At 60.3% G+C, this 15,878-nt stretch overlaps 1 protein-coding gene across 6 annotated transcripts in view; it reads right to left on the bottom strand.

Annotated features, from left to right (window-relative positions):
- The window catches only part of Prdm16 (PR/SET domain 16), a 201,831-nt gene that overhangs the window by 147,021 nt on the left and 38,932 nt on the right, over positions 1-15,878 (bottom strand). For all 6 annotated transcript variants that reach the window (XM_048783764.1, XM_048783763.1, XM_015501488.2 and 3 more), the window contains exon 2: positions 6,043-6,093. In XM_048783764.1, coding sequence (XP_048639721.1) covers positions 6,043-6,093 — 51 coding nt within the window. The remainder of the gene's footprint in view (positions 1-6,042; positions 6,094-15,878) is intronic.

Consider the following 15,878-nt stretch of genomic DNA (forward strand, 5'->3'; position numbering starts at 1 on the left):
TGGGCTGCCCCCCCCCCCCCCAGGGAAAAGCTCCCAGGGCTAACCTTGCGGACTGTGCACCTGGTGGCTTCTGCATCTTTCCCCGACGGCTGAGGTTGTGCCTGCTGCTGAGGTTTGGGTTTCAGCAGAAAGTGTCTGCAGGGTGGGTGATACTGCAGATGACAGAAGGTTCCCCAGGGCCACTGCTCTCACACACTGCAGTGACCCCCGGTAGCAGAGCCCTGCCTGCCTGCCTGCCTGGGGCTGGCCCTCCGTCTCCAGGGCCTTCAGATGTTGGCCACAGACCCCAGCTCATCTATTCCTCACAAACGGGGGAAAATGAATAGCCCCTCCTGGTGAGCCCTGAGCACCCTGTGCCTGTAGGCCTCTTCTGACACGCAGGGCCCTGGAGACGACACCACCGGCGGCTGCGGCAGGTAATAAATTACCTCACAGGAAATTAATCAGCCGCACCTTGCCCAGCCTAATCTGATGTTGAGGCTGATTTCAGGGATCTGCAGGTGGGGGTGGGGTGGGTAGCCAGTCCACTCAGTTGAGGAGACAGGCAACGAGACTACATTTCTAAAGTGGTCGTCCAGTCTGGGGCCACCCATAACTCACCTAGGCCAGGCTCCAGGGACATTCGTCACCCTGATCAGCACATGAAGGGGCCACAGAGCACGTGAAGGCAAGTTCAGGGACTGCTAGGGGGAGAGGGCAGAGTCCGCCAGGGCCTGGGCCTGCACAGGCTTCCACTGCGGCCCCTCCCTCTGCCTGGTTTCTGCCCTGGTCTTTCCAGATGAGCGTCAGCAGCTGTGAAAACGGGGTCCTCCTTCCCCCAGGGAGGGAGAAGAAGCCAGGAACTCGGGGCCACTGACCCGGCGCCCTCTTGGGAAGGGACTGCTCTTGGCCGCATTACACCTCTCCGCTTTGCAGCCTTTGATTCAGCAAAATCAAGGATGCGAACTTCTTAGGAGTACTTAGTTTCCATGGCGACCAGAGCTGACCTCAACATTATTGTTCTCAAGAGGGGACTGACTTTACGATATGTTCATTCACTGAATTAATGGACTCCCGGTTCTTTTATCAGCAGCCCCCGAACAATGGAAAGAGAGACGTGTCGTCAAAGGGCTTTCAGACACTGTCCAGCCTTTTGTCCCCGGCTTACTGCGACGAGGCAAGTCTATTCAGCCTGAGATTATCAAAATCAACTCGGGGCTGTCTCCGGGGCAGCTAAACACACTTTGGTTTCATAAAGACATAACTGATCCTACATGCAAATTAATAATTTTGATTGCAGGGTTCTTAGGGTTAGAGACTGGTGTGATTTTTTTTTTTTAATTACATTTGTAGGAAAACTGCAGGTCGATGGCAGAGCTTTGAGTTCTGAGTGCCAGCAGGCTGGCTGTTTAGGGGGGCAACCAAGGAACCAGGAACCTTTGGGAGTCCTGTTTCCAGAGGCATCTCGAAACACTGAACGAATAGGATTTTGGAAACTCGCCTCAAAGGCACAGAACTCAGAATAACCAAGGACACCCAGGCAAGGGGCGTGATGGCGTGCCTCGGGCGCCAGGGAATGCCAGCGGGAGCCCAGGCGTGAAGGGCAGCCTCTCATTCCAGCTCCGCTGCTTCAGGCCTTCCCAGCCACATCCCTCGCCCGCCCTCCTCTTCCTCCCCAGCCCTCATCCACATGCCCGGAAAATGCCTCTGCTTCCCCCAGGAGGCCACCAAGCGGACGACACACACCAGGCCACCAAGCTGATCTCAACCCCTGGCTACCCGGTGCTGTGCTGAGCTCAATAGCCTAGCAAGGCCACAAATTCACCCTGCAGACGGCCCAGGCCGCGGTCGGTCGGTCGGTCGGTCGGTCGGTCGGGGCCTCCAAGTGGCTGCCTCGCAGAGGACTCTGGGCAGTTGCTCCTGTCTTTGCTCCCACCTCCCTGGACACGCTGACCTCTCACCCCCGGCACAGAGTCACCCTTCATTAGGGAGTCCCTCCCGGGGACCGGGAACCTTTGGGAGTCCTGTTCCCAGAGGCATCTCCCTGGGGCCACACAGAAGCACCCGGCCAGAGAACCTCCCGCGGGAGAGGCCCCGGTCCTAATGCCCAAATCATCATCTCACAGATTATAATTATCCATCAATCACCCTGTTTGGGGGACAGGAGGCTGGGCTATCAGGTGACTTTTATGACCTGTAGCATTTTGTAGATGATAACAAGGGGGCTGGGGGTGGGGGAGATTTATGGACCCATCAGGGCTGCTTCCTGGGCGCCTGCCCTGCGCCCTGGGGCTGGCTGGGCTGCTCCTTTCCGGCAGCCTCAGAGTGGTACCTTTTCAGGTCTCTGGTCCAAGTCCTAATGATGTAAGCGGGATGAAGGATGTGTTTGGTGGCGGGAGTAGAGAAGGGGAGGAGGAGAGAAAATAAAAACACAAAAGGGGGAGGGCACTTCCTCCGTCTGTAGCACTGTATTAACCGTCCTTCCTTTTCAAGACGGTGAAAGAAAACAAGATAAAGTGGGACAAAGGGAAAGGCCGCGGGGCTGTGTTTCCCCTTTTCATACCACCAAAGAGATTGAATCAAAATTCTTTCGGCTGATACCATCACCCCGGGTGGACTACACTCTTGTTAACGGATAAATTCAAGCCCTCCAGAAAGTCAAAGAATAAATTTAAGCCTTTTGCCAAATGTCTATCCTATTGGATTTTGATAAGACGGCCATTGAGCCTTAATAACGTCTTCCATCCATTTTCCGCGAGCCCTTCACGCGGCTCTTTATTCGTCCCCAAAGCCTCTTCGCTCGGCCTTTTTATTACGGGCTCCGCGCGCTCTCCAGGGAGCCGCGCGGCCGGTGATGGATGGACAACTCGCTAGATTATCTCCCGCAGATGTTTGCTCTCCAGGAGCCCCGGGCTTTCCCTCTAAGTAAACAGAGACTAAATAGAGTCCCGGCGCAGGGGCGGTCCCCGAGGTCCACGCTGGGAGAGGGACGCGGCCCAGCGACCCGCCAGAGCGACTTTTCAGGAAGCCCCGGGGCCGCGAGGTGGCCAAAGCACCGGGACGGCGGCGGAGAAGAGCGGTGTGGGGGGCTGCGCGGTCACGGGGGCGCGGGCAAGGGGACAGGGAAAGGGGGCCGGGGGCGCCAGGAGCAGAGGACGAGCCGAAGGAGCCTGGGTGGATGAAGGTGGAGTGGGGCAGGGGCACTGGGTGGCGGTGGGGAAGGGGACTGCGGTTGTGGGCGGGCTCAGGCCAGGTGCTGCTCACAGGCTGTCGCTAGGATGGGAGCCCCCGCCCCGCCGCGGGCCTGGGTTCAAATTCCGCCGCTGCTGGGCGGTCCCTGGCCTGTGAGCTCTGTGGTCCCTGCAGGAACCTTCTCTCCAACGCGTAGAATTTATCATAGCGACTGACCCCTAAACCACCCTTCTGCACCAACGGGTCAAGCCCCCATAGAATTAGCTAACTCCTTTGCATCTCACTGAAGCAGACAGAAGACAGGAAGTACAAGCCTTCCCAGGAATGCCAAAGGGAAGCTCTGAGATGTCACTTGAGCAGCCCAAGGTCACACAGCCTCCCAGCCCCCTGCTTCTCTGTTACATTTTTAATGCAAGTGTGAACGTCTTTGGGTGACCCCAACTACAGAATTCACTGAATTCACCCTTACCGTGGCACACTAGGGCACGTGGGGTTACATTAGCAACAAACAAATTGTATCTATGTTCGAATTACCCATAGCTGTAGTAACCTGTCTGTTCCCAAGGCTTCAGCTTGGAAGAGACGCAAATGGGCCCTGTCTTGTCTTCCTGCCTTGACCTGTGACCCCCATTGCTCCTCTCTGAGTCGAGTCCCCTCTGCCCTCCCAGACCTCAGCACCGGCTTGGGTTTTTGATCATCCCACCGCAGGCAAGCACCAGGGCCCCTGAATGCTACTGATGGCCACGTTCCGAGGCTGGAAATCATGGGATCCCACACGCGGGGGGCCCTGAGTGGCAACTTCTCAGTCTGGTGGGAGGTGCTGCCGGACATGGGTGAGGATGCCCCTCAGCAGGCCGCCACCCTCCCCTTGCAGCTCAGTGGGAAGGAGAGGGCCGGGCTGGGAGCCAGGACAGAGCCAGCTGCCCACATACCCTGGGCTCTGGTGCCCATCAGCGACCTCCCTGGTGCTCAGCTGCCCTGGGGTTGGATCTGCTGGGGATCTGAGCAGCCCCTCAGCCTGAAGAGCTGCAGTGAGCTTCACAGGGACCTGCGTTTGATGGGTTGCTCCAGCACACGGGGCAGGTACCAGTGGGTCCCTGGCCACTCAGCACCTTGCACCACAAGCAGCACAACAAACTTGGGCCTCAGCAGACAAGACCTCGTTTGGGTCCCACCATTTAGACAACACAAGGCAGATCACAGACAGTGCCGCTGGTGGACAGAGGAGGGAGACCACTGATGTGCTCATCCTGTCTTGTTTGGGTCTGGTTCAAAAGTGGGCAGCGCTTGCCTCTTCCCATGGCCCTTTCAACTTATACTTGACCTTTTGACCTCCCGCCTGGACTCTCATCCTCGGGGGGCCTCCACCCATCCCAGCACCCAGTTTGACCTGGAGCTTCTGCCAGGCTGCCTCCACCGCCCATCAGGGGGCTCACACACCTGGCGTGGTGCCCTGTGCAGTGGCGGCGGGGAGACCAAAGTCTCGTGCCCGCTCTAGACGGCGCGAGGTCAGAGTCCACGGCAGCCCGCTTCAGGGCAGGAAGAGAGGAAAGCTGCTTCCTGTCTTGTGCTGCCCTCTGCCCTCTGGGAAATACAAGTTCACTCAGAGGCAGGGAAGGAGAGGGAGAGAGGGACAGACCTCGCCACAATTTGAGCCATAGAGCAAACCCCTGAAGGAAGGGGGGCCTCGGGCCTCGGGCAGGCAGCAGGGACTGAGAAAGACACCTTGTCCCCCAGAAGGGTCCCTCCGGGGCTGAACAGCCCCCAGAGATGGGGATGAGGAAGGTGAGAGCTTCGGCCAGGGCCGGAGGTCCTTCAGGAGCCACCTCAGGGCCAGAAAACACCTGCCACACCATGTGTCCTCCCGACTCAGTGCCTGGGGGAGCTGGCCCCTGCCGTGGTGCAGCCCGCCGGCCGACCTGGCACCACCTTGCCTTCCCCTGTGCCCAGACGCTCAGCCCAGTCATCCCACAAGGTCAGCAGGGCCTGCTGGTGATTTTAATAGCAAGCCAGCCGCACCCATTGGGAGCTGGTGGTCGGCGCTGGCTCGGCCTCCCCAACGCCCGCGCGGAGCCGCCTAGCAGAGCCTGGTGCAGCACGAATCGGGGGCTCTGCATTTCCTCTAGTTTCAGAGCCAAGATGCCCAGAGGGAGGACACCACTGAAATCCCAGACACGAGATCAGCTGCAGGTTGAGTGCACACACACGTGTCCTGGTGTGTCTGCAGGCCTGTGGACTCAGGCTCATCCTGGGTGGATGCTGGACTCTACCTGGCGAGTGGTTCCAGGTTCAGAGGTCAGCTCCTGCCCCTGGCTGTCCCGATGCCGGCTCACACGAGGCCCAGGTGTGGCTCGCCTGCCCCTGCTGCCTTTCTGGATCTTTCAGAGCTGGTGCCTGTCATTTCGTATCCAGCCCCCGTCAGCGGGGACTGGAGAGTGCCCAGGCTGACACCTTTGCTTTCTCCCGATGGTTTGCTGATACAACAGGTTTGCTGGGTCTGCCGCCAGTGGCCTCCCCCAGATTCTCTTCATGTGAGTATCCCGTGAAGATGGCTAAGTCAACACAACCTGCCTTTGTCTGGTTTGCACCCATCTGCCTGGCCCCAGGCGTGCCCACAGCTTCTCCTGTCTTCACGAATGAGATGGCTCTGTGCAGTGACTCTACCTGCTTCCACAAGGAAAACGAGCGTCTGCCCCGAGTACCCCAGGCACCGCGCTGAGCACACGTGGCCCCTGATGGCGCATTGCTCCTGGACACCAGCAGGGCAGCAACGGAGAACCCACATGGTGTCCCGCAGACAATCAAATCACACAGTCCTCTACCCAGGGACGGGAGCACGTGACGGGGAGAGGACGGGACGAGCTCTCCTACCTTTCGGATGCAGCCTTCCTGGGACGGCACCTCGGGATCCGCGAGCATTTGCTGCAAGACAAGTTCAAGAGCAGCCGTTAGTTTCTGGAGCACCAGGCTCAAGCTACATACAGCAGGCTGCACGTCTGGGCAGATCCTGCTGTCCTCTGCAGTAATGGGACCAGGCCCTGCGGCGTCTCCACGCGGGACACAAAGGGTTCTGAGGCTCCTGGGACCCCTGGGCTGAGGACTCTAAGCCCAGGGGACATCTTCCCCCTGGAAGCACTGTCGCTGGTTCCTAATGGCTCCACCTCAGAGATGGAGCCACTTTGCGTAGCTCCACTGTTGCAGGAGCTGGGTGAGGTCCCTCCAGAGGCCAGCCGCACATGTCATTACAAAATCAGGGGCACGAGCACCCCGGGATGTGTGCCGGATTCCGCCTTGTTTCCCCTGCGTTCCACCCACAAGCCCAGCAGAGCATGTGGAGCGCCAGCTGCCCGTGTTTGCCTAGCAAAGGGTGAGAGGGCAGACGTGGCCACGGCCGTGCAGCAGCTTCCAGAGTCTGGCTTGGGAGGCAGAGCTCAGGGGAGCACAGCCCAGTCCCAGCAGAGCAGGGGGACGTGGGGAGGCACCAGCGAGGGCAGCGGTCACGGGGGAGGCCCTTCCCTCGGCTTCCTCTTGCTTGGCAAGTCAGAGGTGGTCGCCCTGGGTCTTGCCCTTTAGAGAGCCCCAGGTCCCTGGGAAGATGGAGGCGTCTCACAGGAAGGCAGGCCGAGGCGAGAGCCGCAGTGTGTGGCCTCCGGGAAGCGCCCTGTGCGTCCACAAGACCCTCCCTGCAAGCTGCGGCCTCCCGGCAGCACGGACCGCCTGCCTTCCTGCTGCTCCTGGACCAGCCTGGTGACCACGGGGAGGAGTGGCCGCCGCCTGGCGCTCCCCCCTGGCGCGGAGCTTCCACGCGGAGCTTTCCTTGGCCCCGCTCAGGACAGCCGTGGCATCTCGCCCAGCATCGCTCCCCCAAACCAACACGTTCCACTCCAGAGGGCGGCACGTGGGGGACGGGTCCCAGAGGGCTTTCTAAGCTGAGTAAACTGACACATGAGCTGTAAGTGTTGGACTGTCCCCTGGGTCAAAAGGGCCTCCCGTGGACTCACACGTGTAGATTAGAGGGAAACCAAGTCTGAAATTGACTCCTGAAAAGTGAAACGAGGAAGGGTGTCACACACGGAGCTCTCTTCCCCTCCCCTGGCAAGGACCCTGGTGCCACCGGAGCCCATGCAGCCTGGGAGAGGACCCGGGTGCCGTGTTCCAAGGCCTGGCGCGCGTGCCCGCCCAGCTGTCATAACAAGAAGGCATGTTCCCCGTGTGGGATTCTGACCAGTTGGGAATTTTATGCTTCTTTTAACAGATTCTGAAAATGTGGTTTGGAAAGTGGCTGTAAGTGAAGAAAGAGAGGGAGACAGAGGATGGTGAACCCCACAGCGAGGCTCCGAGAAGTGTCCAGCAGAGACTCGCCAACGGCCAGGTCACCAAGCTGTGCCTGGGCCTGCGCGGGGAAGGGGAGGCTCAGTGGGGAGGCTGCAGAAGGCCGTGTTCTGCCCTCGTCTGTCTGCTCTTCACTCCTGAACCCAGGGCCAGGAAGGGCGGCCCAAGGCTCGGCCAGTGCCGAGGCAGGAGGAGAGAGTGAAGCTGACCACCTGGATCTCCGAGAAGCCATGCTCCCCAGAGGCTCCTGGAAGAGATACAGACAGATCTGCCCTGGCCTGCACCTGGACACGTCCCCAGCGAGGACAGAGGCCTGGGTCTGCACTGCACAGGGCGGGGTGTCCGTGCCACAGTTTCTAGGAGAGGAGTGGGGGGAGGGGTCGTCACCTCCTGGCTTCCGGGTGCAGCTTGAGCCAGGAGAAAACCAGTGTTCTCGACTTTTCAAGGAGAGTGGTGTCTGGTGCCCCTGGGGCAAGATTCAGCCCTAGGGGGCAGGGCCACTGGGAGGACCCTTCTTTGGAGCTGACTCAGCCCCATGTCCCGTACTGCCTCAGCCAGACACTGCTGCACAGGGACACGGCCACCTCTGCCTGGGTGGCCCTCAAGCCTCACCCATCTCCCACCCTCCTCCTGCATCAAGCTTTGTCAAAGGAGGCCCCACGCAGCCTGAGCGGCCACCAGGCTGGGTACGCCCTCCCTGGCAGGTCCCTGTCGGGGACCCTTCCCAGGGATGGAGCTTTGAGAATCCCCAAGTGCCCACTGAGCCTGTCCAAAAATGCCATGTGACGTTTAGGAACAGTTTCCAGGCTGCCTCCTCCGGGCAGCAAGGTCCTTGCTCATACCATGGTGGCCCACATGAGCATCAAGGTCATTGTCAAGGTCAGAAAAAGAGCCTTGTGGAGAAGAGTGTGGCCAGGCCTGAGAGCCTGGCTGCAGGTGGGGCTCTGGAGGCCTCCTCGGGCTGGCTCTGGCTGGGGACAGCTGGGCTGTCCCAGCTCTGGTGGAAGGATGCCCCAACACAGTAGTGACCCTGGGGCTCCCCAAGATGAGGGAGAGGCTTGTATTGCAGCCTTGGCTTCCGAAGGCACCGTTAGGGGGCTGAAGCCTACCCGGGCCCAGCTGCCTGCACCCCGCACACGTGCCGGAACTCGCTGCTCACGTCTCTGCATGGCCAGCACACCCCAGCCTGCACTCCCCAGGGCCGGCCTGCCCGCCGTTCACACACATCCTGGAGCCCTGAGCGCTTCGCTGGGCCCCACCCTTGGCCTGGTGGGCTCTGGTCGGATGTTTTCAGGTGGCCTCCTACCCCAGTCGAGCCAGAGCCCCACTCTGTCCATTTGCACCTGTAGAAAGCCGCCCCCCTGGAGTGGGCAGGGAGACAGAGGTGGTCAGGGAGGCCCCCAACACTGCACGCCCATAGCCAGAGGGCCCAGGTTCGCGCCCTGTTGGCCAGTAGTGCCCCCTGGGCACGGGCTGCCCTCCACGTCCGCCCAGCCCACTCGCTGCCCTCCACTGGTCAAGCCGCTTCTCACTGTGGGCTTCCCTCCTTCCTGCCCTTCCCAGGTCCAGCTCAGCCAGGGGCAGTCGAGGGGCAGTGCCCCCCTGGACCACGTCCTAAGGCTGGCAGGGCCCTTCGACAACTTGGTGGCCTCACAAGCCTCCTGGCGTTTCATGAGATAAATGTGGTGTGTGGCCACTTGGCGGATGGGGTGGCAGGTGCCCATGAGCTAGGATGGCTCCAGGCAGCAGCGGAAGGCAGAGGTGGGGCCGGTTCCTCTCTGAAGACTCCTGGCCCCTGGTGGATGAAGCCAGGCCAGGCTGAGAGGACGTGGGGACAGTTTGGGCTGAAGCCTCACCTGAGGAGAAGGGACCCCAGGGCAGCCCATCCGCTCCCAGGCCTGGTGGGTCCTGCCGCCTGCTCCCACAGGCCCCTTGGCCTGTGTCCGGTCACCCACACTCACAATCATCAGTCCAGCCAGGGAGCCTGGGTCAAGGCACCAACAGGAGGACCTTCCCCTGAGGAGCCAGAGAGCCACCCTATAGCAGGGTCACTGCCCCACACCAACGCACAGAGGGCACGTCAGGAGCTGCGTGGCCTCCACGGCCCTCTTGCTGTCCCTAAACTTACATTAAGGGACAACGTGTCACATAGATCTGGAGCTGAGGGTGACTGCATCCACCACCCTTCAAACGGGGAGGAGCACCCCTGTGAACGCACCGTCATAGCGTCTGGGCCCCTTCCCTCTTTTCCTGGAGAAGCCAGTATAGACTTAGGGGAGGTTCCCACCCACCCAGCTTGTCATCGGATAGGGACACAGAGGGACATTGGACAACACTTTGCCTAAGAGTTCAGGATGCACCAAGCAAGAGACCGACCAGACCACGCAGGCCTCCACCCGAGACCGCCAGGCCTGCACCGGGGACAGGCCTTGGCTCCCAGGCAGGCTCCTGGTTCTCTCTGTGGACCCCTGAGCGGGTCCCTTTGGATGGGCTGTTGCCTGTGGCTGCTGGGCCGTGGGGCTCTACTGACCCACAGCTGCAGGACCGCCAGGCAGCAGGGAAGAGCCACGCGATTCCGGTTCCTGGGCCCTCCTCAGTCACACAAGGCCTGCGGTGGGGGCACCCAGCGCAGCGGCCCCTTGGAGGAAGCAGTGCCCGGTGGTGGCTTTCCAGAAAGAAGCACAGCCTGGAACGGTGGGCTGGAGCCGTGTTCCGGAACTGCCTGCCCCTATTTAATGGCCCGCCTTGGCAGGTATGAATGCCATTAACTCGGCCTCCTCACCCGCTGCTGACCTCGGTGGAAAAACCGCCGGACGCTCTCCCGGAGCCTCTCAGCCTTGGCGCCCGCCCCGGCCGGCTGCTGCCTCGCTGAAAACCCTCTTTATTTTGCTAGCTTAGCTTCAGCACACGCACCGCTGGCTTGTCGATTGCTGGCAGTGGCTCTGGGCTCTCCACCTCTCTGCACCCCGGCAGAAGTATTAGGTGTGTTTTGATTAAGCATTTTAGCCAAAAAAGCAAAGTCTGACCTCCGGCATTTCGCTTCTCTCTCGAGTGTCAGTGCCAGGATTTAGCTAAGTGGGGTTGGTCAGAATATCTTTTTTGACTTAAAATAAATACCCTCTGTTCTCCAGGAAGTCAGTGAGGAGTAGATGCACACCCACGGCATCTCCGGCTCACAGCTGCGCTCGGCCGAGGGGCATGGTGCACTACATCGGGGTCTCAGCAGCCTGCTCTCCCTCCAGAGACTGTTGGGGAAGAACACCTACGGGGGAGTCCAGAGCGGGCCCTGGCCACAGGCCACTCCAGACCGCGAAGGAAGTGGACAGAGCGTGTGCTCAGGCCTCCCTCCACCTGGCCACAGAGACCCCCGAGGCCCTGGCTTGTCACTCGTGCCCCAGGCCCTCAAGCTAAACCTGCTCTCTCACCTGCATTCCTTCCTTCCCATTTCTGAAGAAGTTTCATGGTAGCCACAGAGAGGCCTGATACCCTCCTCTGTGGGTGCTGCTGGGCAGTCCAATCTGGGAGCTCAGGGCTGTGACAGAGGGGAGATTGAGGGGACCCCTAGGCATCCCGTCCTGGCTCTGAGCCTGGCTCTGCTGACCCTGGGGGGAGTCCTGGGCCTCCGGAGCGCAGGCTTCTGCTGAAGGCGGTCTGAGCAGATGGCACAGGACAGTGGCAGAGACTGCCGATGGCCTCTCTGCGGGGTTTTGTTCCCCTTCAGCAGTGCCCTTGAGTACGTGCTCCTTTCTGGAAAGATGGAATTTTAAAAGCACAATTCTCATCCTTAGTTTTCTTTCCAGATCCAGGTCCAATTTCCCTGGTGTGGATATTGCCTTGAAGTCTTGGTTCCGGCCTGGGGGCGACTTGGGGGGACGGTCCCAGGCACCTGGATGCGAACCTGCTTGTACTCCTCTCCCCAGCCCCACTGAGCCAGCAGGGACACACTGGCATCCCACCCTGAGCTTGGGCCATGGAGGGACAGAGGCCACTGATGGACACATGGGTGGAAAGGAGCCACGGGCCCCACCCTTCCGACCTGGACTCACACCTGACCTGGCCAGCACTGGCCAGGGCGGGGGACACTCCCCGAGGCCTGAGTGTTGGCAGAGCTGGGCTGGGTGGCGTCCCGCTGGCAGCTCGGGCAGGAGCCATGAAAGGGGTTGAGTCACCAGCAGCCGGGCCCTGGCTCCCTGAGCAAAGGCCTAGCAGTGTTGACACAAACTCTTGAGCTCTCAACTGGGAGTGGGGTCATATTTATTTATTTTTTGCATTAAAAAAATCAGCTTGGCCCTGTTTGAGCTGCAGAAATGATTTTTTTAAGGAGCCGTGGACACTGTTTTTAGCTTTTATGCCTAAACAGATACTTCTCAGTTCTTTCAAGTGAGAGCTGTCCAATGAATGGGGCTCTCTCTTCACTCCTAAGGAAAATATTTACACAGTTGAGCACGGCATGCAAAGGGACCTGGACTCTGGAGAGCCCGTCCCCTGGACGCAGAGAGGCCTCCACGCCTGGTCCACTCCCGGCCGCAACCTGTGCCCTGCCCGCCCTGCCCACGGGCATTTCCGTGCCTCGGGCCTCACACCCTGTCCTGGGGGTCCTTTCAGAGAACCCCACGCCTGGGAGAGGAGGGAGTGGCCCTGGGGGGTACCTGCAGGCCTCTGCCTCTCAGCCCTTCTGTTGTGCCCCCCAGAACCCCCAGGCTGCTCTGCCTCCAGGCCCCAGGAACAGCCCTGGCGGGACCTGCCTTCCCCAGAGGCCTCCCCAGGAACCACCTCCCTCCCGGGCCTGTCTGGGTGTGGCTGGACCTTCTGCCGGGCTCTGGTCACAAGAGCTCACCCCGGGCCAGCAGGCTTCAACCACACGCCCCGCGATTTTCCTCAGACACGGGCCTGCCTGCCCCGGCTGGCTGGCACAGCTGTGCAGACCCGGAGCCTGGGCACGGTTTGCCCGCTCTCAGACGTTCCAAGAACACTCTGTTCACTGGCGTGCCCACTGCCAGCGCTCGGCCCCTCTGCCTGCAAGCCCTGCCCAGGCGGGGCCAGCCCAGCCTCCCAGCTTCCTGATGCAGGGCGAGCCAGTCTCCAGGTGACAGAGCCTGCGTCTTCCGGGTCACTGTCCCTCTGCATCCTCATCCCATGCTGAGCACCCTCGGTCTACACCGCCTTTCCTTGGTCTACACCACCCTGTGAAAGGCGCCTTGGGACCCTGAATGGCACGTGATTGAGGACTGACTGGTGGGGCTGGGGAGGGCCACCCAAGGGAGCCGAGCACCACAGGGGAGACCCAGGGCTGAGGCGGGAGCCTCAGAACCAGGAGCCTCCAGGCGGGAAGGCCGTGGCCAGCCCAGGGAGCTGGTACCGAGGGGAGCATGGACAGTGGCTGAGGTCGGGCATGACAGGCAGGCGGTGCAGGGAGGTCCAGCTGCAGGGAGGTCCAGCTGCATGTTCACCTGGTCCCAATGTGGCTTGGGTCCACTCTGAGGGGCAGGTGGTGTCTGCTGCTTGTCCAGCGTCACAGAATGCCACTAGGGGCTCGGGCCTGTACCCCCACTGTGCGCCCCCACCTGGGACCTCTCCAGCTTTCCTGGTGGAAGCATTTGAGGCAGTCCAAGGGACAAGACGGTCACCAGTAAAAGGGGAGATGGAGGTGAGCGAGGACAGGGAGTGCCAGGAGGTGCGCTGGGGACATGGCTCCATTAACACAGTGGAAGCTTGCAATGAATCTCTGGGAAAGAACTACGATTACCAGAGGAGGAAGTGGTTCAGAGAGGTACAGAAGCCTTCCCACATCTGCACAGCAGTCTGGGGTGCACCCAGGATTCAGGTGGAGGTTTTGGGACCTATAGGATCAAGGCAAGGGCCCCGAAGGGGCAGTGCAGCTAGGTGGCAGGCTGGGCAGCCCCTCTCCCCGGGGGAAGACAGAAGCAGCAAGGTGTGGACAAGTCTGGCTTCTGACCTCAGGTCAGCCAGCATCTGCCAGAGCAGGGTCCCCCTAGCAGGGTTCCCAGAGCAGGGTCCCCATAGCAAGGCCGAAGCACCTCATGAAGGACCCAGGGAAACACGAACACCCCAGCAACATGCGCCTTCATGGTCCTGGATGTCAGGGGTCCCTGGGCGGAGCAGCCCTCTGGACGGGAGTCCTACCGCGCATCGCCTCTCCTCCTGGGGCTGTGGGAGATGAGCAGGCAGGGCCACCTTGCCCTGACTCTGATGGGCCCCTGAATCTAACTCTACTGTGACATGGCAGAGCTGGGGGCAGGACTGGGCTGACCACCTGTCCTGGCAGGTGGGCGGGGGCTCTGGTCCCCCACCAGCAGGACTGATGGAGAGGATTGCCCCTGCCCATCACACAGGCCAGGCTCCTGTGCTGGAAACTGGTATCCATCAGAAGTTGGTGATTCCACATGAGCTGAAGGTGACCTTGACCCTCAACTCCACAGACTCCCTGCTCCCTCCTCCTCCTCAGCTCTTACCAGCCCCGCTGCACCCGATCTGGAAAAGGACTCTCTGGACTTAACAGAAAGGAGGGGAGATGCCAGGGTCACCCCAGAAGAGGACCCCTGGGACGTGGGGATGTCTCAGGGATGAGACCCTAAAGGCAGGGCCACCCACCGTGGTCCTGAACCCTGGCCACGCCTGCAGGATGAGCTCCACTGCCCAGGGCAGAGCAGCCGGCCCACAGGAGCTGAGACCCAGCGCCGCGGGTCACCAGGCAGGGACTGCACCACCTCTAGCTGCCCAGCCTCACTGGTCGCTGTGGCGGGCTCTTGCTAGTGACAGCCTCTTGCTAGTGACAGCCTCCTTCTTGAGGTACGATCGGCGAGCACAAAGCACCAGCTATTTAGTGTGAACACCTTAAGGCCTGGAGGTCAGCCTCCACCTGTGGACCAGGGCCACCGGCCGTGCCCTCCACCCCCCCCACAGGTTCACCGTCGTGTCACGTGACCCCTGTGCTAGGAGAACGCCACAGCAACTGCGCTCTCAGCAATAGGTTCCCACAGTCCGGGGAAGCCAGCGGGGCCTGTCGGCCATCCTGCCGGCCATCCTGCTGACCCCGGCCAAGCACCGAGGACCAAGAGGGCCACACCCAGAAGCAGGAGTGGAACCTAGAGGCTGGTGTCCACACGTAGAGGACGGTCCTGCTCTCTGGTGCCTCTTCCGCCTACGCAGGTTTCCTAGTGTCAGCGGCGGACGGGGAGTGGCCTGAGAAACACAGCACCCAGCTCCCCCGGGGCCACGCCCTGCCTGCCCTGAGAGCCCTGGGGTCCCTCACACACAAGGAGGGTGCCACCCAGGAAGGGGACCACTGGAGTCCTCAGTGATGGCCTGTCAGGACCCCCGAGTGGCCCCGTGGACTCAGTGTCTCCCAAGGGGGGTTTGCTTCCCCTGTGGGCAGTATGAATCATAGGGTCGATTATCGATTCTCTATTAACATTTATCTTTTATTCTCGACCCTTTTTAGTTATGAAAATAACCTTGATATTGACAGAGTCCTATTGATGAACTTCAGCCTGACCCTGCCTATTGATAACCAGTTTAAGGTGAACTTTAAATCATCGTAAGTGAGTAAAAAGGGTCATAGATCTCCTGGCAATGGCTGTCACACAGATGGGAATGCTTTGGCCTGTGGCATCAGGCTTTTTCTGGGCTGGACGAAGCAACTCTCCTGTTGGGAACTGGGAAGATTTCGGCTGCCTGGAGCCTTCAGTTAGTTAGTTACCTGGAGCCTTCAGCTACCTGGAGGTGGGAGGGCCAGGGATCATCCTTTGTGTTCCAAAGCAGAATCTAGTTTTAATTCCCTTAAAAACGGCAGGCAATGCTTTCTGGGGACCAGGGACAACGCAACATGAAGCAGGCAGTGCCAGCGGTCAGGCTCCGTCAGGCCTTCCGGGGCTCACCTTCACTCGTCTAATTCCCTCTTGCCCATGCTGCTTGCTCACACAGCAGAAGTCTGTGCACTCTTCGCAGTGGGGTCCCCCAGACCGCCAAGCCGAGCCAGCAGGTGGATGACTGTTCCCACTCTTGCATGTGATACCATAACCGTGGGACTGGTGCCAGCATGGCTCTGCCCAGGCACCGTTGCATTTCCTTATTCGAGGAGACTGCCGAGGCTCAGAAAGGCTGAGAAACTTGCTAATGTCACACAGCCAACTGCAGCGCATGCCCTGAGCCATTAGCTTATTTGGCTTCTGCAGAACTGGTTCCATTTGGAGAAATGGTTGGGGGTGAGTGAGGAACAGAGATAATAAAAGGAGCTTCGCTTTCTCTCCCACGATGAATGTTTCCAATCTTCCAGGAGGGGCAAGGCAGCAGAGCGCCGGGTGCCTGGGTTTGGTCACAGCTGCTGTGCTAGCTTGAGACCACCGTGTGTGGGG

This window comes from Marmota marmota, unplaced genomic scaffold (assembly GCF_001458135.2).
Source record: "Marmota marmota marmota unplaced genomic scaffold, marMar, whole genome shotgun sequence".
Lineage (NCBI taxonomy): Eukaryota > Metazoa > Chordata > Mammalia > Rodentia > Sciuridae > Marmota > Marmota marmota.